The sequence below is a fragment of the Panthera uncia genome, chromosome D2 (assembly GCF_023721935.1).
Source record: "Panthera uncia isolate 11264 chromosome D2, Puncia_PCG_1.0, whole genome shotgun sequence".
NCBI lineage: Eukaryota > Metazoa > Chordata > Mammalia > Carnivora > Felidae > Panthera > Panthera uncia.
This window is the reverse complement of record NC_064818.1, coordinates 33,245,663-33,269,531: the sequence shown is the minus strand read 5'-3', so window position 1 is coordinate 33,269,531 and position 23,869 is coordinate 33,245,663. Positions and strand designations below refer to the sequence as shown.

Sequence of the window (23,869 nt, the reverse complement as noted above, 5' to 3'; positions counted from 1 at the left end):
AAACATAGACCTAATTGTATAGACATTATATTTTACAATGATCAAATTATTTTCTCTACCTAAACAACTCAAGATTTGGGGTATAAAACAGTGATTCCCAAATGATCAACCTTGATATATAATCAAACTTGAGCTGCTAAGTTGGTCTCTATCACAACCTCCTGCCTAAAGTATGTTTACCCTGCTCCCACCCATCTCCTATTCATGGTAGGCAGGAGTGTGCTTTCTTAGCCAGTATTGTCCTCTTGGTCAATACAAGACTTGAAAGAATTCTAAAGTACAAGTCACTGAGACAAGGTTAGGTACTCTCCCACGGAAGAACAGGAAATGAAACATGCAAGTTAAATGAAAAGCCAAATCTCACAAGATACTTGACTATGGTTATCCCTGAAGAAGTGGCTGGAGGCCTGAGGTGGAGAAGAAGTGACTTTTGTCCTCTTTTTTAATGTTCTTTTAGCAGTTTATTTAAGAGAGAAAAATACTGATCAAAGGAACAAAGCAACACCTCTTTATATAATCAAAGTAGAAGCCATGAAAGCCTTTAAAAGCAGTAGCTGTGGTGAGGACATTGTATTTAAGGATGTTTTATAACTGTTACATAAGAAATAACATTGCTGGGGAGACAAGAAAGCATCTTCTTATGCCTCCTCCCCCTCCCCCCTGTCCACAGTCCACAGTATCTTTTCTTAGATAGCCACAAATATTTCCCTCTTGTGCCTGGGAAACAGTTATGCCACAAACATGATATAGCAGGAAAAGTCCTAGCTTAGAAATAAAAAGTGGATCTCAAAAAAGGAGTTCTTAGCATCCTAAATACATTAATTTAAAACCATGCGATCAGCAATAAATCATTAAACCTCAGTTATGTAAATAATAAAACAGAAGTAATACCTGACCTAGCCATGTCACACAGAATCAACAAGAATACAGTGAAGGAGCATCACATGTGCATTTAACCTATAGCATTCAACTATATATGCACTTGGGGGAAAAAAGAGAGAGATTAAAAGGCAATGTCAGAAGTTAAATACATACTGTCTTCGTAGATCTGCTAATTTAGAAGTCAGAGCAGATATTTCCCCAAGAGAACGTAGAATGTCATCTCTCTCTTTAGGATCATCACATAATTCTGCTATTTTCCGAGCTTCAGCCAAAGCCCCTCGAATCTGTTCTTCTCCTTCTGGTCCACCATTTGGATCTGCAAGCCAATTCTAAACACATAAAAATGGAAAAAAAGCACACTGTGATCTCCTCATAAACCACATTTCATTCAACTGACAAGGCCATCAGAAATATTTCAAAAGTAATCACAAGGCACACCAGTGATCGCTTTTACAATGTTGATTCTTACTGTTTTAAACAGGTTCTTAGCTCGGGCAAAATCAAATCAATCCTCCATCTTCTTAAAAGTGATTTTTTTCCTTCCCCATCAGAATAAGTATCTTCAGCGGCGACTGGGTGGCTCAGTCAGTTAAGCGTCCAACTTTGGCTCAGGTCATGATCTCATGGTTCATGGGTTTGAGCCCCACATCGGGCCCTGTGCTGAAAGCTCAGGGCCTGGAACCTGCTTCAGATTCTGTGTCTCCCTCTCTCTCTCTGCCCCTCCCTCTCTCTCACTCTGTCTCTGTCTCTCAAAAATAAACGTTAAAATTTTTAATAAAAATAAATTTTAAAAAAGAGAATCTTCACAAGCGTATCTTTGCTTTAATCACACCTTATTAATTCTTCAATTTCTCAAACATTTGTTTCTCTGTGAACTGCTTGAAAATCATTTTACAGGAGAGTGGCATCAGAAAACTTTAACCCTTTAACATTGCTATGACCAAATACAGTTGTGAATTCTAAGATGAAGAAAAGCTTTTATATACTGTGATATATACCAGGAACTAGAATTTTCTTAGTGCTCAGAGTACTTTCTCTTTTTTTTTTTTAATTCTTTCATTTTAGAGAGAGAGAGAGCACACATGCACAAGCAGGGTACAGGGGCAGAGGGAGGAAGAGAGAGAGAGAGAGAGAAAGAAACCCAGGCGGGCTCCACACTCAGCGCAGAGCCCAATGCAGGGCTCAATCCCACACCCCTGGGATCATCACCTGAGCCAAAATCAAGAGTCAGACACTCAACTGACTGAGCCCCCCAGGTCCCCCCAGAGTACTTCCTTTAATCAAAGTATTCAAAATTAAGATCTCTATTTCAAAATAGAGTTAACATGAGTCTAAACCTGTGGTAGCAGAGGAAGTGTTAACATTGGTAATTGCTGGGAATCAGTCATCACTTAGAAACACCCATTATCTACCCATCTATATATATGGGGTGGGGGGAGGGAGAGAGAGAGATGCAGGATAATTATGGAACATTTCTCTTTTATTTCCCATCCCTCCTTAAAACCATCATTACTACCTGAGCAGCATCGATCTTCTTGGCAATGCTCTGCTTTGAGTTGGTCATAGCTTCCAGCTTGCGAGCTGCATTTTCCACTTTGGCTGTTAGCACATCCAGACCCTGAGATACCTGCTGGGCCTTCTGCATGGCCACTGGCGAGGCTCCTTGTCCTCTGCTCAAAACAGATGTTGTCATTGTACTCTCTCAAATACTTACTGGCAAAATATCATGAGAAGCACTAATATGTCATTTTTGTTAACATGCTTGTCTTTTTCCTTTCCCCTACTACATCTGGGATAGCACAAGAAAACAGAAGAGATAAAGCAAAACACCCAAACCATCCACTTTCTCCTTTGGCTTTTAAAAATATGCATTAGCTTCCTGGAACAGCATAACCACTTTAGAGACCAGCCTGCAAATTTCAATAATAATGATTCTCCTTTTGATGGTGATTACATAATCAAGTCTGAACTTCAGGGGGAAAATGTGCTTGTGATCTTCTTGCTACAAGGGTTTTGTTACCATAGTAATGTGTGCTTTAGAAAAAAAAATCCCATTAGATTGTCTTATTTATGGGCAAGTATACATTGAAAATGTTTCAGGAAGCAGCAAGCACAGTATTACTGAAAGCACATGACACTAGGACCAAGTAGATCTGTGTTCAAATCCTGGCTCCTGGGACCTGTGAACCTTGTTTACAATGGGCTTCAGCTTTGTAACTTATAAAATGAGGGGTGTGCAGGTAACAATACTTGCCCTGCTTACCTAACAGAGTGGCTTCAAGCAAAAAAAAAAAAAAAAAAAAAAAAAAAAAAAAAAAAAAAAAAAACAAAAAAAAAAAAACCTTGAAAACACTATGTCAATAAAGTACGAACATATAATTACTACTGTTATTAAATTGTCATGATTATTAAAATGAACCTAATAATAATCTTCAAGTCTACCTTCTAATCCTATGCAATCTATAAATATCAAAACCAGTTGTCACTGAGGTGACAAAAAACTGTTGTTTTCCATCACATTCTTAAAGAACTAATTTTACTATTTTCCTCTCCCAAAAGTGATACACTTCTAAAAATGATGAGCATTATTAGAAACTTGTTTTCTCTTTGTAAGAGACTTTCCAAGTCATAACAAAATACGATTTGCCACATTTTTATAAGCTCATATATTTTTTAAATTTTTTAATGTTTTTTTAGTTTTGAGAGAGAGAGAGAGAGAGCCCAAGCAAGGGAGGGGCAGAGAGAGAGAGAGAGGGAGACACAGAATCCAAAGCAGGCTCTGTCTGTCAGCACAGAGCCCGACACAGGGCTCGAACCCACAAACCGTGAGATCATGACCTGAGCCAAAATCAAGAGTTGGGCACTTAACCGACTGCGCCACCCAGTCACCCCTCAGGTATTTTTAATCCACTCGGTCTGGTAAACTCAATGATGGGGTGGCAACTTTATCAGTTGGTATAATGGCATGGCTTATCCTCTTAACCTGAGCTTCTGATTTTAGGATGAACTCCAAAACATCTTTGCTCCCCTTTATAGTAGCATGGATCTGTCATTCATTTATCTATCTTTTCAAATTCATCCTTATTGGGGCACCTGGGTGGCTCAGTCAGTTAAGTGCCCAACTCTTGATTTCGACTCAGGTCATGTTCTTATGATTCGTGAGATCAAGCCCCACTGATAGTGCAAAGCCCGCTTGGGATTCATTCTCTCTCTCTCTCTCTCTCTCTCTCTCTCTCCCTCTGCCCCACCCCACTCACACACACTCTCTCTCTCAAAATAAATAAAATAAACTTAAAAAAATAAATTCATCCTTATTTTTCATCTAAACCAATATGTGAAGTAATGAACTCAAATACTATTTATTGCCAGGTATATAAAAGATATATATACCTTTTATTTGTACTTGAGGCTTCCCTTTTATGTGCAGAGGAGTGGAAGACTTTGGGGATTTAATTTGCTTTTTTCCTTCATATCTAGTAATTCATGATGAGAAACCATGTTAGTATAAAAGTCCAATTGTGAAAATGTAAAAATATTGATGGGCTACATAATTTTTCATTCAAAATAAAAAGTTTACTGAGCCCCATGAGAGGAAAAATATATCCTTAAAACCTAGAAACCCTAGGTGAAAAGAAGAGTATCAATGAGGAAATTGTTACTGAGTTTCAGCCACTAAAATGTTAAATAGCTAGGCATATTTAAGAAAAGCTAACAGGGGGATAGCTTTCTAATCTTTCATCAGGAAAGGATATTGCAGACTCCAGTGTGAAGAAGACCCAGAGCTCCCTTCCCTGTTCTAGCCTTTTCTCTTTACAGATTTATGGCCGATCCCATACAGCAGCCACCTTGTTCTCTTGCTCAAATTCATCTTTCTCTGAACACATACAACTGTGTATTTGAGAATTCCAAGTGAAAACTGTCTACCACACTGTGAAAAGGCTGCAGACAAAAGAGCCAGCAGTGAGAAATTAGAAGAGCCAAGAATCTTGTCAAACTGCATTGGCATTTCTCCGAATGGGAACAGAACTTCTTTTTGTCCTTTCTGTAAAGTTCCTGTCATGCTCATGACAGGGGAGACTGCTCCACAGCAGGAGAAAAAGGCTCACTGGGTTCAATGAGATCACATTTATTTATGCAGTTCCTTCTCCCCTACAAGGTAGAGATCCTAAACCTGAAACCTCTGGAGTTCCCAGGACTGCAGTGAATCCACGATCCTCGGGAAATTATACATAATACTATAGGGGCAAGTTTATGTGCAACTTTTTACATAAAGATTAATGGCTCTCATGAGATTATAAAAATTATTTTGATCCAAAAAAGGTTAAGAAGCACTCCTTTAAGAGCTGTATTCTTGGGGCACCTGGCTAGCTCAGTCGGAAAAGGGTGTGACTCTTCAACTCAGGGTCATAGGTTCAAGTCTCATGTTGCGTGCAGAGATTACAAAAAATAAATAAACTTTAAAAAAACTGTATTCTTTTTTTTTTAATTTTTTTTAATGTTTAATTTTGAGAGGCAGACAGAGACAGAGCATGAGTGAGGGAGTGGCAGAGAGAGAGGGAGACACAGAATCCAAGACAGGCTCTAGGCTCTGAGCTGTCAGCACAGAGCCCGACGTGGGGCTTGAATTTACAGTGAGATCATGACCTGGGCCGAAATCGGCTGCTTAACCTACTGAGCCACACAGGCACCCCCAAAAAACTGTATTCTTAAGTTTATTCTGTTAATACATTTGAAACCAAGTGTAATGGTGTACAACATGTCAAGGGGTTATTTCTGAGGCCTGTTTGTATGGAGACCCTATATATTCCAATTATCTCAAGATGTTTCATGACTTTCTTGAAGCCAAATTAAACTTCATCTACACTAGTATTTCATATTTCAATTTTTCCTCAATGCTGATATTATAAAAGTCCATAAAAATGAGGATAATCTTTTAGAGCTGCATTAACTCTATGGCTGAGTTTCAAAGAAGCCTATATTATACTGAGTTTTCTTAACAGTAAACTATATAGATTTAGTTTACAGGGGGAAAAGTTCTAACAGTCAAGTCTTAAAGGAAGTAAAAGAATTATGAAACCAAATGAATAATGACGAAATAGAGACTCAAAAGTCTAGAAATAACCAACTTACAGGATAACCTATTTAACTGGATTTTAGAATAACATGAAATAATTCTAGTGTTTTCACTCTTTGTTTCTTTTTACCCATCCTTCATAAAAGATATGGCTACCCATGCCAGACTTCACCACTGTCCCTTATTCTTTCTAAGCCTATGGCTAGAAACTAAGATACCATATTTCTATTTCTATTTCAACCTTGCTACAAAGCATCTGCTACTTTGAAAGTTTATCAAAGAAGAAGTTCACTTCAATCTTGAAAGAATTAATAGAGTATAAAATCTGTGTTGTCCATTAGTCAAAAATAACACAGGGAAATTAGCAGAGACTTGGTCTCTGAATTACTTTGTCAGGAGTGAGATACGATCTGTTACCTAACTTGGGTAAGAGTAGAGCAATTTTACCGGGCTCGGAGTTCAGCCACTTGATCAGTCATCTGCCCCAGCATTTTACAGGTTCCCAGGATCTCTCTGCGTTCTTTGCCTGCACAGAGTTCACCAACTTTTCCAGCTTCATCTAAGATCTGTCTGATGGCCTGCTCACCAGCATCCCCTAAAATAAAGAGATACTCAATATCCTCACTGTTGACATATTAATTATTTAGAAAGGATACTTTACAAGTCATTTCATTCATGAAGGAATGGGTGATTTTTTGAAGACAAGTGAATAGAAGGCAATACATCCGATAGCTAACAGCCAAGCAGTGCCCTTATAAGCAGAGGGTGAGGTTTTAACCACAGATACTTCTAAAAAAAAAATACTTGGAACCATATCCATCTGGAGATGATAAAGCAGCTTGTGGTAAGAATACAGATGATGAAAATAAGCTCTACTAATTTAATACTACTTAGCACCTCTAACCTCCATTAGGCTTTTCACATTCATTCAAATATTAATCTAAAACTGAATATTAGATTAGAAAATCCATAAAACCCAGCTCAATAACCCATTTGGGTCTTTACGTAAGTCAAATTTTCTTTCCAATTCTTATTGGCATCATTTAATCTGCTTAATTAAATACTTTTTTGACATAAATGGAAATCTGCCCAATGGGAACTAGAAAGAGAAGAGTTTGGGTTTTTTTGTTTTTTTTTTTAATTTTTTTTTTCAACGTTTTTAATTTATTTTTGGGACAGAGAGAGACAGAGCATGAACGGGGGAGGGGCAGAGAGAGAGGGAGACACAGAATCGGAAACAGGCTCCAGGCTCCGAGCCATCAGCCCAGAGCCTGACGCGGGGCTCGAACTCACGGACCGCGAGATCGTGACCTGGCTGAAGTCGGACGCTTAACCGACTGCGCCACCCAGGCGCCCCTTGGGTTTTTTTTTTTAATATTTATTCATTTTTGAAAGACAGAGAGCAAGCATGAGTGGGGGAGGGGCAGAGAGAGAGGGAGACACCAAATCGAAGCAGGCTCCAGGCTCTGAGCTGTCAGCACAGAGCCTGACGTGGGGTTTGAACTCACGGACCACGAGATCCTGACCCAAGCTGTAGTTGGGTGCTTAACCGACTGAGCCACCCAGACTCCCCTAAAGATAAGAGGTGTTTTTTTTTAAATAATTTTTTTAAGTTTATTTATTTTGAGAAAGACAAAGCAAATGGGGGAGAGGCAGAGAGAGAAGGAGAGAGAGAATCCCAAGCACACTCTGCACTGTCAGCACAGAGCCCAATCTGGGGCTCAATCTCACGAGCCATGAGATCATGACCTGAGCTGAGACCAAGATTTGGGCACTTAACCAACTGAGCTACCCAGATGCCCCAAGACAAGAGTTTTTATTCAGAATAATTACCTTTTTGATTCAAGGAAGAAGTGAGCCAATATTCTGGCAGAGAATGCCCACTTCAGCTTGGTTTATTCCTCCATGATGAGAGGTGATTAGTCTATGCCGTTCATCTTTTTAAGGACCAGTAATGCTTCAATTAGTCAAAACTATCAGAGAATGGAGTATGCCCCTAAATGTTGCAGTAGTTATCTCAGAATTATGAGATTATGGAAAGACCCTCTTTCTTTATTTGTTTGTTTGCTTGACTTTTCGCTTTTTACTGTATCTGTCAGAAAAGTAGAACCAGTGGGTTACCTGGAGAGGCACTGGGATCACGGAGCCAACCCTTGGCCTGGTTCAGTTTGGAGTCTATGGAGGCCAATGCTCTCTTCATGGCTTCAGTGTCCTTTTGAAGAGAAACACCACAATTATTTTCTTTGCAAAAACTGAGATACTATGATACAAAGTAAGACAGAGAAAAAGTTACAGCACTTAACATACAATAGCTAATGTAGTCCTAAAACAGCCTTAAAAATACTCTCATCACACCAGAGTGCTTATTTCTGTCAAAATGCAGCATTGTGCATGCAAATCTTCAGTTAATCCTATTTTGTTTTCTGGTTTCTCTATTGCTAGACTGTGAAAACTGGTAAAATCACTCAAGCCAAAAGATGCTTAATGTCTGCAGCAGGAAAAAGCCCTGTTGTCACATGCCTCATTATCAGCCTTTCCACTCATCTAGCGCAACCCTGGCAAAGCCCTCCCTGCATCAGGGAAGCCTCATTAGCATGTAGCGCCACAAATCACAGTTCTTTTACATCTTGTTTTGAAATACACAAACACTGGATGATGCTTCACTATACTTAATTAATCTGAAAAACTTGGAATTACTGGTTGGAAAAAAACTGAAAATTTTAATCTAGCAATTTAGTTTTAATTCCACAAATAAACCACTGAATGTAATGTAAGAAAAAAGTGTTTTTCTGGCCTTCCCTGCCATCCTCCTCACCCTCCTCATTCTCCATTCCTTTACCATCCTAACCTGGAAGGAGAGGCAGAATAAAATAAAGCGTGTCTCAATTTATTGCTTACAATCAGGATTCAAAATGGCTAGCATGAAACTACCATAAAATCTCCCAGGATATGGCATGAGAAGCTGAAACAGACTAAAACTATACCTATAGTTTGATGAAGTTTTTAAAATTTCATCAAAGTTTTGCTCTAGGGAACTGGCTCTTAGAGAGTTCATCCATCAAAGCATGGATTTAACCTCTGAAGCTCTGGGCAATGCCCTGAATCCTTAACTTTTTTTCACTTTCCAATCCTGCAAAACTGGGGTTCTTAAAAGTGTTGTATCACCATGTTTCCACACGGGGGCACAAGGAGCATTCCCCCCCCCCCCAACTTTTAATTCAAACAAGAATTAGTACAGTATACTAATACAGAGTAAGTGCTGACAACGCTCACAGGCCTAAGGTCAGCAGCCTGACCACAGTTTTTCCAAAGTACCTACTCACATTATAAGGACTCTCGGCTTTAGGATTTCTTCCTTCCCCATTTAAGCAGATAATGACTGCTCTCCGTTTTAACCCTGGCTATCAAAGACTCTGAATAGCAAATTCTCAGCCACAGCAATGAATGAGAAGTGAACTAAATTACTGAAAAAATGTAAAGAAAATATTTTCTATTTCTAAGTTATTTGGAATTATGGGGCTATCTATCAACAGAAGGCAGAGAGTGTCATGACAGTATTTCAAAATCCATTTGTAATTAGTACAAGCAGACAAATGGCATTTTTTAAGTACTTTCGTTCTCAATGGCTTAAATATCTGCTCCTCCTCCATCTTGTTCTACAGCAAAGCCTGCCTTTAAAAGTCAGCATTAGCATGATTCCAAATTAGCAAGGCCCAAATCAATACCTGTTTAGAGAGGCTCGGGCAACTCCCAACCTCAGAGAATTAGATAGCTGTTAGTGTCTAATATAAGTTATAGGACTTCATCTGGATACAGAAAAAAAAAATCACGATCTCTGACCGAGGCAATATGCACACACTCTGAAGAGAAATCATATCCACGTAAAAATACTTCATAACCATTTCCCTAACACACTATGTTTTTAGTGAAATAAAATCAGAGATTTATTGCATTTCAAAAACCTAAATTCACAGGAACAAAGATCACATTTTGTGTGTGTCTACTCTAGCATTAATGGCTACTAGTTTGGGGCTCCCTGGCTGGCTCAGTCAGTAGAGCATGCAACTCTTGATCTCAGGGTTGTGAGTTTGAGCCCACGTTGGGAATGAAGACTACTTAAAAAAAGATTAAAAAACAAAAGATTAAAAAGATTAATTTGGAAACTAACTTTGAGGATTTCTTGCAAGTCAAGTTGTTTTAGGTATTTCTTCCCTTCATTTCTTTATTGAACCTCAAATTTAAATATAATTTAATTTTACATGAGGCGCCTGTGTGGCTCAGGCAGTTAAGCGTCCAACTTTGGCTCAGGTCTGATCTCACCACTGGTAGGTTCAAGCCCCGTGTCAGACTCTGTGCTGACAGCTCAGAGCCTGAAGCCTGCTTCAGATTCTGTGTCTCCCTCGCTTTCTGACCCTCCCCCACTCGCACTCTGTGTGTGTCTTTCTATCAAAAATAAATAAACATTTAAAAAATAAATAAATATAATTTAATTTTACAAATTAAGAAACAAGGGCTCAGTCCTACAAACCCAACTGATCTCAGGTGTGCTGACATCAAACCCATGAACTTTTTCCTTTTACCAAAAAGAGCTGCCAAAGATTCTACTAATCTTATGTTATGCAGGTCCTTGCCTTGTTGATGTTGGCTTGGGTTAATAGTGTCCAGAAAATAAGCTCTAGAAATCAAAATCATAATCCTCACTAACCTAAAGGAGTTATTTTATTCTCCATTGCCCAAAAAAGATTTGAAACATAATGACAAAAAAGTGGCTTTGCTCTACTCAGTACCCTCAAAACTAATTGTTTTTTTCCTCCCTAATAAAGCATCAATGACCACCACTCTTGAAGGAGAGAATCTAATTCTCAGGAAGTGAGTAATTGACTCCTGAGTGGAAGATGATGTGGCATCAATAAATTAAAATTCAGAGGTGCTGGTTTTCCCCTAAAAAGCATCTACAGCAAAGTTGAAATGAAGCTGCAATTTTAAACTGGGAATTTCAATTAGTTACCAAAGTTTTTAATAGCCTGAATTTTAGATAATTTTGGTGTTTAAGACAATAACTGAAAGGACCACCTTAAATTCTTTCTGGAACAGAGCAAGTTTTGAATAAACATTTAAACATATTACATTTTAATGTCACATCTATTAAAATAAAAAATGTCCACGGGAACAAATATTTTGGTCTTCTAAGAAACCCATATATATTTCTTTTGAAGGGCAGTATTTATTATGGAATTAAAAGAATTGTCATAAGCAACATAAGAAGTATATTAATATCAAATATGATATAAACCAAGTGACTGAACAACTAGGACCAGAAGTCAATTTTGAGATATATTTATAAAGGGGGAAAATAACCATAACCCTGTGGTCAACCGTACTATGTACCACAGAGTTTTCATTAAGCCATGTGAAGCCTAAATACCAAGTACAATCTGGATATTAAATAGAAGGGAAAACAAAAACAAAAACAAACAAAAAAAACACACCTCATTTGAATATTTTCTCTGCAAAATCTCAAATTTGGGAAAGAGAGAAGTCTCCACCAATTTCTTCTCTGTTTTTTTTGTTGTTCTTTTTTTTTTAATGTTTGTTTATTTTTGAGAGAGAGAGAGAGAGAGAGAGAGAGAGAGACAGAGCGTGAGCAGGAGGGGCAAAGAGAGAGGAAAACACAGAATCCAAAGCAGGCTCCAGGCTCTGAGCTGTCAGCACAAAGCCTAACGTGGGGCTCAAACTCACGAACTGCAAGATCATGACATTGGGCTGTTAAGATCATGACCTGAGCCAAAGTCAGAAGCTCAACTAACTGATCCACGCAGGTCCCCTGTTCTCTCTCTCTCTCTCTTTTTTTAAAGAGTGACTGTTTTTTAAAAAGACCAGATCTAAGTGTGCAACTCTGGGGACAGCTGGCATGTCACCTCCCTCTATGGTCCCTTCTACAGTAAAACTCTTCTGAGTTCAACTTTTAAATGAAAAAACCACGGTGGCTGGGCACTGTCACACACCAGAAAGCAGAGGGACAACCTTAAAAGAACTCCTTTCTGCACACCCTCCCAGGAACTGAAACGCTCCTGAAATGTAATACAAAGTGAGATCTAAAGAACACTGACTAGAACTGAGAACCAGAGCTCCTCCTACAAATAATCAAGAGGAACTGTAGTAGAAAAAGGGAGGTCCTACAATGCCATGTTCCAGAAATTTTGCAGTATGGGACTAAGGACCCCCTCTTGTTCACTGCCCAACCTACTCTCCCTTTTCCCACTGACACTTTCCCTCCCCACCTTTCCCTTCCCACTCTGTTCCATTCCTGGTGGCATTCCCCTCCCCCACCCTTAAATTAGTGTTTTAAACAAAGATGTTTCTGGAAAGCATAGACTGAGCAGAACAAAATTTTACAAACTACATTTAAGTGGTGGGAGAAAGTTGTCTACCCCTGAAATTTCAGAGAAGTTACTCTCCCAGACTTCAGTTCCCCATCTTTGAGAATACCTCCCTATCACCAAAATAAAAAAGAATAGCTTCCCAGCTCTAAAATTCTATGCCACCCTATGTGCACACAATCAGAGGTAGCAACTACAAGATCACTTGGATCAGAAGGGAAATGTCAATTGCTTTAACATTTTGGGCTTTTCTCCTTTTAGAGGGGAGGGGCTAAAATATCATAAATGCCTAATTAACTATTTATCTCAAACTCCAAGAGATAAGTCTTTTATTGTATTTGCTGCTAACATAAAACACTCTAAGATTCCTTAAGAAGCTCCATCATATTGTACACCTGAAACTAATATACCATTATATGTCAACTATATCTCAGTAATAAAAATAAAACACCTATAATGGAATCATTTTAATTAACTGATTCAATCTTAAATCATGTTTCATTTTCATAGTAGACATTCTAATAATAATATAAAAAATCCTCACATACAACCTTATTTTTTCAAAAATGATATAAAAATCAACCCTTAAATCTCAATGGTCTGTATTTAACAGCAAGTATTATAGGATCACATGTTCTAACCACTATTTCCTTCTTTGGTAGGATAAAGTAATCTTCGGTGTAAGACATCTGAGTCAGTCACTACATTTACTCACGACCAGCCTAGGCCCACAGAAGGAGATCCACTACAAGAACTAGTTCTGAATAATAGCATCTAATGACTCAAGGAGCAGTTGTGGGAGCGCCTATGTAGGGCTCAAAAACTCTTAGCTTTTAAAATTTTTCTCACTTCCTCTTGATTCTCAGCATGCATCAACAAACAAGTAACATAAATACAAAAAAAAAAAGAGAGATTAGGTATAAACTGCTAAATTTACAAAGGGTAGGATTATGATTGTGTTTAATTCACAAATTCTTTTGCTTCACAATGTATACTAAATTAATTTTTAATGATCACTATGACTGTTGATTTCAGGAGGGGAAAATTTTTACTTTCAAAATAAAATAAAGTGTTTAAAGTGAAAGTACTTTTAAATTTGTAAATCTGTAATTTGAAGGTAGGTATAAAAGGTAAAATAATTAGCTATCGCATTGCCTCTTTAAAAACTTATTTGGCAAGACGCACTTTTACCAAGAATTTTTTCCACTTACTTTCTTCCCCCACTTTTCTAGAGGAACCATCACTTTCCAGGTGAAAACTGCACCAATGGGGAAGCATGAAACAAGTATGGTAAGACAAAGTTAATTCTTTATTGGCAGGGTCGAGAGGAGGTAAAAGATATATGTAAATAGAATGAGGAGCCAGTGGTCAAAGACAGACATAAGGTCTGATTAACTCACTGCTTACAGCTGAGCAATGAAAGATGCATAATGCTACCAAACTAAAAAAATAACCAAAATTCTAGTTACCAATTTCCATTCTCAAGGTGAAATTTTTTTTTCTAAGCGTTCTTGCAACTAATAGAAACAATCAAACTTAAGGGGTAGGGCGAAGTAGAGTGAATGGGGATGGGGTTGGAAGTAAGATTTGTCATGTACATCTTTTTATAGCATTTTGATTTTTGAACCAGGTAAATGTATAACAAAAGCAAAATGAGATTTAAAAATAAACATTTCTTGTTCATTCTGATGTGATTATATACTTGAGCTTCTTTCAGGTGAACTAATTTTATTTACTTTCTTTCATTCTGATAGTTGTATAGTACCCTAACAGTCTGGTTCCTTCCAGATCAGCATAAGACTAAAACATCTACAAGAATGTACACAGTGGGGACCAGGTCTGTTTCCCTTGTATATTTCCCCAAGTGCCTAATCCTTGTCCTGAAAAACTCCACTGACCACATTTAAAAAAAAAAAAAAGAAGCATCTCTCAATGGAACTTGCACAAAATAAAGCTTAATAACACTTATTAACTAAATGATGGATAACTTTTCCCTTCCAAAAATAGAAAACCATTAAAGTCGTAATGCCTGCTCCTCTTTTTTGCTATTTCTCATCTGCTAGAAGCAAAGGAGAGAGAATAAGGAAAGAGATTAGATTAGGGGACCATGAGGTGATGGAGAACTATGGCTGATTCACAGCTTAGCAGGACATGCAGTGAACCACGAACTGAAGTTAGGAAAAACTTTAGATACACTTAACTTTTTCCCTTTAGATTTTGAAGGCTAGGATTATTGTGAAGGGCAGGTGCCCCATCTAAACTCCTTAGCCTACCCATTTCCATTATGGTTAAAATCTCAGCGACACATCTCCTAAAGCAAAATTCCGGAGCCTGCAAAGAAGACTGGTAGCAAATGCAAATACAGTGATGGCATCTGCTAGAAGTTTCCTTTCCTAAGAGCAGGGTCCACAGGTAACTTGGAGGTCACCCGGCTACTTGGAGAAACTTGCCCCTCAAATGAAGTCAGTAGGAATGACCAGGCCAAAACAGTTCTCAGGAGCCTGTTCAAAAAGATGAAAGCACCCACCAAACACAGAAAGTCTGATATCCCATAGTAATGTATTTTCTTTTGCTTTCCCCAAAGAAATAGCTCAATACGAGCCAGAGTCAGTCTGCCAGACACAGCCCCAAGTCCCAGATTAAACCACATTCTGACGCACATTCGGACACAGTGTTACACACCGGCACACGGAATAAGGCACGGCACACAGCACGAGAAAACCTCACAGACATGCTTTTTCTCTTTTTAAGCGAAAAAGAAACTAGAGGGCAAGAGAAAGCTTACCTTCTAAATGTGAGAAAAAGAATAAAACAAACAAGAGAACAAAAAAAAAGATGCATAAAGAAGTCATAACAGGGAAGTGAAAGTTGTCAAATATGCAAAAGCAAAATTAAGTAAAATATCAAAGACTTAAAATGATTTCACCATATAGATTTAAAATACAGTCTTAGAACTTGTTCAAGAGCTTTGTGCCTCTGTAAACAAATCCATAGTTAAGATAAGCTAATTTCCTTCTGCATATTTAGATTCACTTTCTGGGCAACAAGAGAGAGGGCTGGTGATTTTAAGACCGCAGCTTTGACCTTACCTTATAGGTGTCCTGGAGGATAAACACAGCCCTACTGCGCACCCAGTGGAAGTCATATTACAAATCCCCTCTTTGCTACTAGCCTGCTGGGGGCTCTGGAAACACCATCTGAGTCACACGTGGGGAAACTGGATCCTGGAGTGTGTTTCCTCCACTGCTTGTATCTTGGGCTCTACCCAGGAAAGCGTAAACCCAAGTGCCCCTATTCTCCCAGAGAGTCACTAGACAGGGAGAAGCAGACCACAGTAGCAGCAACACAAGACCACCGCGACTAGGCTCTAGAAGAAATCCACCAACTCTTTTGGAGTCCAGGAAGAAATTCTAGATAAAGGGTGAATAGGACCCTCAAACGAGGTTTTCACGAATGTGCAAACTAATATTTTAATTAAGCTTTCCTTAAGGAAAATGGTATGCTGAAGGGACACACCTAGAAATGCCAACAGTTTCCTCTGTAGATTTCTTAGTTCAAAGGTTGGTTAAGAAAAAGTTTCCATAAAATTCAGTCACAGGCATATTCTGTATCTTACTTAGTCACCTAGCAACAACCACCCACATAAAAAGGGAGGGTTCCCACCCAGGGGAGTAGACACCACATCAGAATTCCTCCACCAGACCAGCGAGGGTCCAGCTTAAAGAAAAAGCTACACATCTGAGCCTTCAACTGGCCATTCACCCCACATACCCATTTCTTTGTTCTAGTCTGGGGCAAAGTAAATTTGCAAAAGCAGCAAGTAACCCATGAAACCCATGAAGAGTGAAGTAGAAATTATTTCATAAAATCTGAGTACTCTTACGCCACCCACAATTACAAGATAAAATGTGAGGGGAGAATTCAGGAGTTTTCTTATTTCCCCTCTGAGAACACACACCTTGCTGGCCCAGGCATCTTCATCCCAAGAAGTGAGTTGTAATACACGGATGATCTCATTAATTTCAGCACTCATCTTTTCTACAGTAAAATTGCGATTTTTCAAAGCTTCTTCTATTCCTTGGTTTTTTGAATTTTTAGTTGTTACAAAAATCTTCATAGCTGTAAAAATAAATGATCAGAAACTAAGCTTAGAATTTAATCTTGCTGTATGACAACATTCACACAAGATATTCCATATTTTAGTACATGTTTTGGGTTTCTAAGATCTTAAAAAGAATATATTAGTTTGGCTCAGTTGATGGAACGTGAGACTCTTGATCTCGGGTTGTGTGTTTGAGGCTTACATTAGGCGTAGACATACCTTAAAAAAATAAAATCTTAAAAAAAAGAATACATTAAAAACAAAACAAAACAAACAAACAAAACACTGAAGGCTGCCAATGAAGTTCCAATATCAGCAACCTTAAGGTACAAGACATCACTACAAATGATCAGGGAGCTAATCTGACATGCATATATAGATGACCTATAATCCCAAAATGTCCAATATCCTTCTAAATCAGTTATCATCACAGCCCTAACACTGTGCCCCATCTAATGCACACCCAATAGGACAAGACAAAAATAGTCAGTACAACTGTAACTGGAGTATGCTCCTGCACCCAATCCTAATGAAGATCCCAAAATACTGAGTTTATCTTTCAGAGTTTCTCTCAACATGTAGTAGGAACCTTTTAACCCCCGAAAGTACAAGAAAGTACTGATAATTTGAAGCACTAGAGAAAGAGAATATCTTCCCATAAAATAACTAAAATTGTGAAGACAAAGACTAACCAACACTTTATTGAGTTACCCAGATCAGAAAGAAATCTTGCTCCCAAAACTCTTCTATCACATGGAACAGCTGGCCTCAAAAACATTTCCCATGGAGATAGTAAGACTCTACTCACAAATGTTTTGTTTTCTGGTTCATATAAGGGCTTTCTGAGCTCTTACATTCACCTCTCCTTTTTTAGCTACTACCTGAAATGCCAAAGCAGGAAGGCAGGATCTGGGGGTGCCAGGACATGCCCTACAAGATTTTGAAAATAGGAAACAAAACAAAAAAAAAAAAAAAAAGACAGACTATAGAGCTGCCCTCTGACAGTTAAACTAACCCTTAACTTGACTAAGATAACTTATGTGAACCATGAGGTATCTGGTACATACTACACACCCAATGAGTGTAGCTCCCTCTTGCTAGCTGAGACAGCAGCCACCATGTTTGCATTTCTGGGCTCTACCCAGTGGAAAAGAAGTCCCATCTGGTACACTAGCTCTGTACAGTTCAATTTATTTTAGGAAAAACTGTGGACTTTGAGTTCACTTCTTTGTCATATAGTACTCTATAATATCCATTCCAGCTAATTCTTTTTTCATAACACAAATAAAAGTGTCAATATTCATATGCCCATAACTAAAGTTTCTAGACATTCTACCTCCTAGAAAAGGAGCCTAGTAGAACTATGAGAACAGAGCTGGGCAACAGGAAAGGCAGCTTCAAACAAAGAGTAGGAGAAGGAGGACATTACAGAAGATGAATACTGGTTCTTAGCCAATCAGCTACAGCCATCAAGTAACACCCAATCTATCAGGTCTCATTTTTACCCAGCCTGAAGGACATGCAACCGAGCAGCAAAAGAAAATGAGCTTCAGGAGTTTAGAATATAGTGACTTTTTTTTTCCTGTAAGATAATGTATAGGCAGAAAATACCTGAAATGAGAACTGGCAGCAACTCTTTCACAGTGTTCATGGAGTTCACCAACATCACTCGGTGCTCCTGGTGAGTCAGTTCCTGCTGCCTTTCATCAATCATCTTGGCCATCTTTGTCATTCCTGGGGCATAAGGAATAAATTGTGCAGGGTGAGTCATGAAACGATCCAGATTCACTTTCTGAGCCTAGATCCATTACGAATGACTACAAAAGTCCAAACTGATTGTCGGCTTATTTAAACAACAGATACTGTCACTGAACTGTAGCATTTTTGATAAAAATTTTTCAGGGCAGCTGTAACAATGCAACTTTATTCATTTCATTAAAAGTAATTTGTTAAATGTAAATCCAAACTATGACATAATTTTCACATGGTTGACATATAAAATATATTATATCTATATATTATAAATAATATAAATAATATATATTATAAATAATATAAATAATATATAATATAATGTATAATTATGACATAAATAATATATGTATATAAAATATAAAAACGTATTTGTGAAAAACAAATATGTATTTGCAAAAAATGAATAAAAATATTTTGCCTGGTTACTACACATACCAGGTTCACATAATGTATCTGGCCACTGCACATATGTAAGAATGACATGCAAGCTGAGGCACCTGGGTGGCTCAGTCAGCTGAGCGTATGACTTTGGCTCAGGTCATGACCCCGCAGTTAGTGAGTTCGAGCCCCACATCAGGCTCTGTGCTGACAGCTCAAGGTCTGGAGCCTGCTTCTGGATTCTCCCTCTCTCTGCCCCTCCCCTGCTCATGCTCTCTCTCTCTAAAACTCTAAAAAAAAAAAAAAAAAAAAAAAAAAAAAAAAAATCTCATGCGAGCTTAGTACTGAGAATCTAGTGGCTGAAAAAATCTTAAGAATTACAATAATGTGTTTTGTTTTCATCTTTATATTTTCTGTACTTTCCGATTTGTCCAAAATAAGCATGTACTATTTTTATAATTAGAAACAAATAGAAATATTATAAAAATAATTATACTAAGGACAGCAATCAAAAGCATCTGGTGTTTTGGAACTGGCCTGCTAGCACTTTTTGTTTACTTTGGTTATTATTCAAAGGTGTTATGTGATTCTCTCAAGCTTTGGTTTTCAAACTGCTCTTAAGATTTCTTAAGTAGTTTCACAGATCATCAAAGGATACCAAAGAGGGGTAGGAAAGGAGGGGTTGCCCCTGCCTCATTCAGAATAGTTCCATTTTTGTCTTTTATATGTTGGGATTCCGTGTAAGATTTTATTTGAAGAAATAAACTTTATTTTCCCAGTGCTATGGGAAAGTTTAAAGAATACTGCTCTAAAGGCATTTCCTGGTGATCTTCAAAGATGGCTCAGAGAAAGTCTTAACTGCCATAAGTTTACAGAATGACTATATCGGAACCTCATGAACACACTGTGAATTAAAAATCATTTCACCTAAGGCAAAAGACTCTTATGAGGTGGTATGTGATCTTTACTACTGATAAGTTGAACATCTGAGGTTGTCCTGTCATTGGTCTCAATCATACTTTAAGGACCCTCAAGTTCATGTTATATGCCTATAACAGAAAAAGCTGGTATCTGTTCATGTATTTTGAATATTCAATTCTCAGGTGACTAAACAATCATTTCAAAATGAGACTTAGTCACAGTAGCTCTTCTCTTCTTCCAGGTCTGATTATATTATGCAGCCTCGGGCTAGGGCATGAATCCATAATAGTAGGCAGGCTAATTAACAAGATACGAGGTCATTAAGAGCTACAGGCCAGCTGGCAGACAGTGAAGGAATGCTGTATAATATGGAATGGAGGGGTCAGAATTCAGGGTGGCCTTAAGCATTACAGTAATAGAAAAGTATTTCCTATATTCTCCAGCAACATTTACAATGTCTAGTTTAATTCATTAGGCAGGGCCAGGATTTGTAGAAAGCAGATTCAGCTTTCAGAGACAATGATATCTCCTCAGTAGAAACACAGTGTCAGCTCCATCAGCAGAGTACAGATACCTCAAAACCCAACGTGTCATGACTAATCTTGGGCAAAAAGCAGGAGGGAGTACTCCTTTCACCTTGATCAAACTGGACAATCTCTCAAAACTCTTTATTATAAAAACTGGACATGACTAACCTGGTCCAAGATTCTTTGTGTAAGTGACCAAATCTTCCATAGTTTCCACCACCTCTGCCACTGTAAGATATTCCAAAATTCCTTTGCAAACTCTAATAATTTTACGAACCTGAAAATAGATTTCATATTTTAGTCAAATGAGTGAACAATAAGTAGAAAACATGCTAATTCAGATGTGCAGCTCTTCGACATCTTCCCATCCTCAACAATCATCAATCCTCCATTATTACCTTTAAGACTATCTTTAAGACTTTTGCCTGGAAGAGGTCTGCATGGGCCTCAGATTGCCTACCTCAGCCTCATCGAAGGTGAGGAGCAGGTCTGATGTGCCTGAAAGGATGCCCCTTGACCCATCGATAAGATAATCTCGAGCAGGCACCGAGTAAGGATCTGATTGAAGCATCTGGGCTGCCTGAACAAGCTTGGTACAAGCATTCTCCACCCTGCGGGGAGGAACTTGGAGTTAATTCACTGGCAGAACCAAACAGAAGAATATCACGTGGAATGCAAAGAATGAAGGGACATATCCACATTTTTTTACTGCATGGAAAATTGCCAAGACCAATTTACAATAGGATTTTAAGATTTTAACTTTTAAAATCTACAATTAAGGGGGTACATCCATCCATCCATTCATTCATTCACACATTCACTCATTCACTTCACTAAGCCCTTGTTCTTTGTTATTTCCTGGCAACAAAAAATGATGACAAAATGTTTTAGACCTTTCAGTTTAGGTTGCTATATATCTCTGCAACTCCTTTGTTTCCTTCTTCCTCGCCCCATAGACACTGCTGTTAAAAGACACCACACAAAGAACGAAAATCCTTAACAACAGTTTCAGATTTAATATCTGAAAGTAAATTAAAATGCCAAAGCACTGTGTTAAATGAAATTTAATAATCAGATAACACAAAGGATTAGGAGGAAACAAAAAGTATGAAGTAATGCATAAATTCTCATTCATCTAGCTAAAAGGATTTGACAAATCCACTGGACTGTTTGAAAAGAGCCCTCTAACACTATGTTGTTAATTAAAAGGCCACTAGCATTAATAACCGAACCATTTATTGATAGTTTAATATTAAAACAGTTCAATAACATAGACAACCTGATCATACAGAATAAATGAATGAATGAATGAATGAAATCAATGAAGAACAGAGCCTCATTGATGTGGCTTTGGATCACTCTTAGAGGCCTGGTTGTTTACTGTTCCTTTTTAACTTTTAAATTAAATCTTTAATTTAACTTTAAGTTATATAGAATATGTATAGTCCTATATATGAAAGACAGTGAAAAATCACCTTCTTTCCACTATCTCCCAGACATTCAAATTCCATCTACTTGCAATTAATGTTACAAGTTTCCTCTGTATTCTTTAAAATAAAATATTTATGCATCTAGAAACAAAGACAGGCTTCTACTTTTTTATACAAATAGGATCATACTATTCATACTCTCTGCATTCTGCTTTTTCCACCTAATTTACCTGAGAAATGTTCTAATAAAAGTACATAAAGAGCCTCCTCATTCTTTAATATAACTATACAACTAGTCCATAATTCATTAGCCTGCTACAATAAATCACCTTGAAAAATATCATTTTAAAATGTATGTATCTGTAAGACACAATCCAGAAATGGAATTGCTGAGTCAAAGGTACAGACACTTAAAATTTTGACAAATGTTGCCATATTGCCAATCACAGAAGTTACTTACATTCCTAACACAATAGATGAGAGTACCTATTTCCTCACAGTCTCAACAACTTGGTATATAATCAAACTTAAGTTTATCTTCATCAATATGAAAGACCAAAATTAGATCACAACATAGTTTTTTATTAAGGTGAAAGTCACATAACATACAATCAGTCACTCTAAACAGTACCATTCAATGGCATTTAGTATATTCACAATGCCGAGCAACTACCACCCCTCTCTTGGGTCAAAACTTTTATCACCTCAGAAATGCAGCCTGAACTCATTATGTAATCACTCCCCATTTCCCTCTTTCCCCATCCCCTGGTAACCCCTAATCTGCCTTCTATCTCCATGAATTTACCTATTCTGGATATATAAAAAGAATCATGTACTATGCGACCTTCTGTGTCTGGCTTCTTTCACTTAGCATAAATGTTTTCAAAGTTCACCCAGGTCATAGTATATGCGTTACTAGTCTGCTCTTTTTCATAGCTGAATACTATTTTATTCAGCTTTGAAAATCTGATTATCCATCCATGTGTTGATGGACATCTGGGTTGTTTCCATCTTTTGGGAATTATGAATAATGCTAACATTCATGTACAAATTTCTTTTTTCTTTTTTTTCTTTTTTTGAGAAAAGGAGTGCAAGCAGGGCAGGGGCAGAGGGAAAGAGAGAAAGAATCACAAGCAGGCTCCATGCCCAACATGGAGCCCCACTCAGGGCTCGATCCCATGACCCTGGGATCATGACCTGAGCCAAAATCAAGAGTCGGACACTCAACCAGCTGAGCCACACAGGCGCCCCACTGTCATTATGTTTTAGATGTCTTTTATAAATATCATATAGCTACAGATTTTTTATCCAGCTAGGAACTTTTAACTTAGTAATTCAGCCCACTTAAATTCATTAATATTACTGATATACTTAGGATTATTTTCATATCTTATTACTTATTTTCTATATGGCCTGTAATTTTAATTCATTTTTTTTCTTTTTTCCTTATTTTATCTTTTGTTGGCGGGGGTGGGGGGGTTGCTAGCTATTTCTATCTTTTTCTTATTCCCTTAAAGGTTATATACTCTGTCCTTTTTGTGGTCACCTTAAATATTTTAGCATGCATACTTGGCACATTAAAAATCTAAAACAGGGGCGCCTGGGTGGCTCAGTTGGTTAAGCATCCAACTTCGGCTCAGGTCATGATCTCGCGGTTAATGAGTTCAAGCCCTGCCTCGGGCTCTGTGCTGACAGCTCAGAGCCTGGAGCTTGCTTCAGAATCTGTGACTCTCTCTGTCTCTCTGTCTCTCTCTCTCTCTCTCTCTCTCTCTCTCTCTCCCTTTCCCACTCACACTCTGTCTCTCAAAAAATAAACGTTAAAAAAAATTTTTTTTAATTTTTTTTTTTAATGTTTATTTATTTTTTCGAGACAGAGACAGAGCATGAACGGGGGTGGGTCAGAGAGAGAGGGAGACACAGAATCCGAAACAGGCTCCAAGCTGTCGACACACAGCCCGACGCGGGGCTCAAACTCACAGACCGTGAGATCATGACCTGAGCCAAAGTTGGACGCTCAACCGACTGAGCCACCCAGGTGCCCCCCCAAAATATTTTTTTTAATCTAAAATAAAAGCTGTCCTCTTAGCACAGTTGGCAGTGCATCAGTCTCATGAAAATCTAAAATGAGTCAATATTTCTACCTCCTTCCCAAAGAATGATCTTAGCATGTTTAATTCCCAATCATCCCTTTCTGACCTTTATGCTACTGTTTCCAAGTTTTGTTTTATGTTTATGTTGTTTTCATGTATAATATGTCCTATCTTTCATCTTAACCTTTATATCTCATTAGATATTACATTGTTATACTATGTAAGTCAAAGTTTGTTTATATTTACCAACAAATTGTCCCATATTTTGGTTAATCATTCCCTCTTATATCTCAGGCCTTACATCTAGAATCATCTGACTTTGTCTGAATT

General features: G+C 37.9%; 1 protein-coding gene across 2 annotated transcripts in view; it reads right to left on the bottom strand.

Annotated features, from left to right (window-relative positions):
• The window catches only part of VCL (vinculin), a 108,771-nt gene that overhangs the window by 24,434 nt on the left and 60,468 nt on the right, over positions 1-23,869 (bottom strand). For both annotated transcript variants that reach the window (XM_049646225.1, XM_049646224.1), the window contains exons 3-10: positions 20,480-20,630; positions 20,188-20,296; positions 18,050-18,172; positions 16,295-16,455; positions 8,078-8,168; positions 6,404-6,551; positions 2,399-2,552; positions 1,036-1,211 (exon numbers count right to left, since the gene is read on the bottom strand). In XM_049646225.1, coding sequence (XP_049502182.1) covers positions 1,036-1,211; positions 2,399-2,552; positions 6,404-6,551; positions 8,078-8,168; positions 16,295-16,455; positions 18,050-18,172; positions 20,188-20,296; positions 20,480-20,630 — 1,113 coding nt within the window. The remainder of the gene's footprint in view (positions 1-1,035; positions 1,212-2,398; positions 2,553-6,403; positions 6,552-8,077; positions 8,169-16,294; positions 16,456-18,049; positions 18,173-20,187; positions 20,297-20,479; positions 20,631-23,869) is intronic.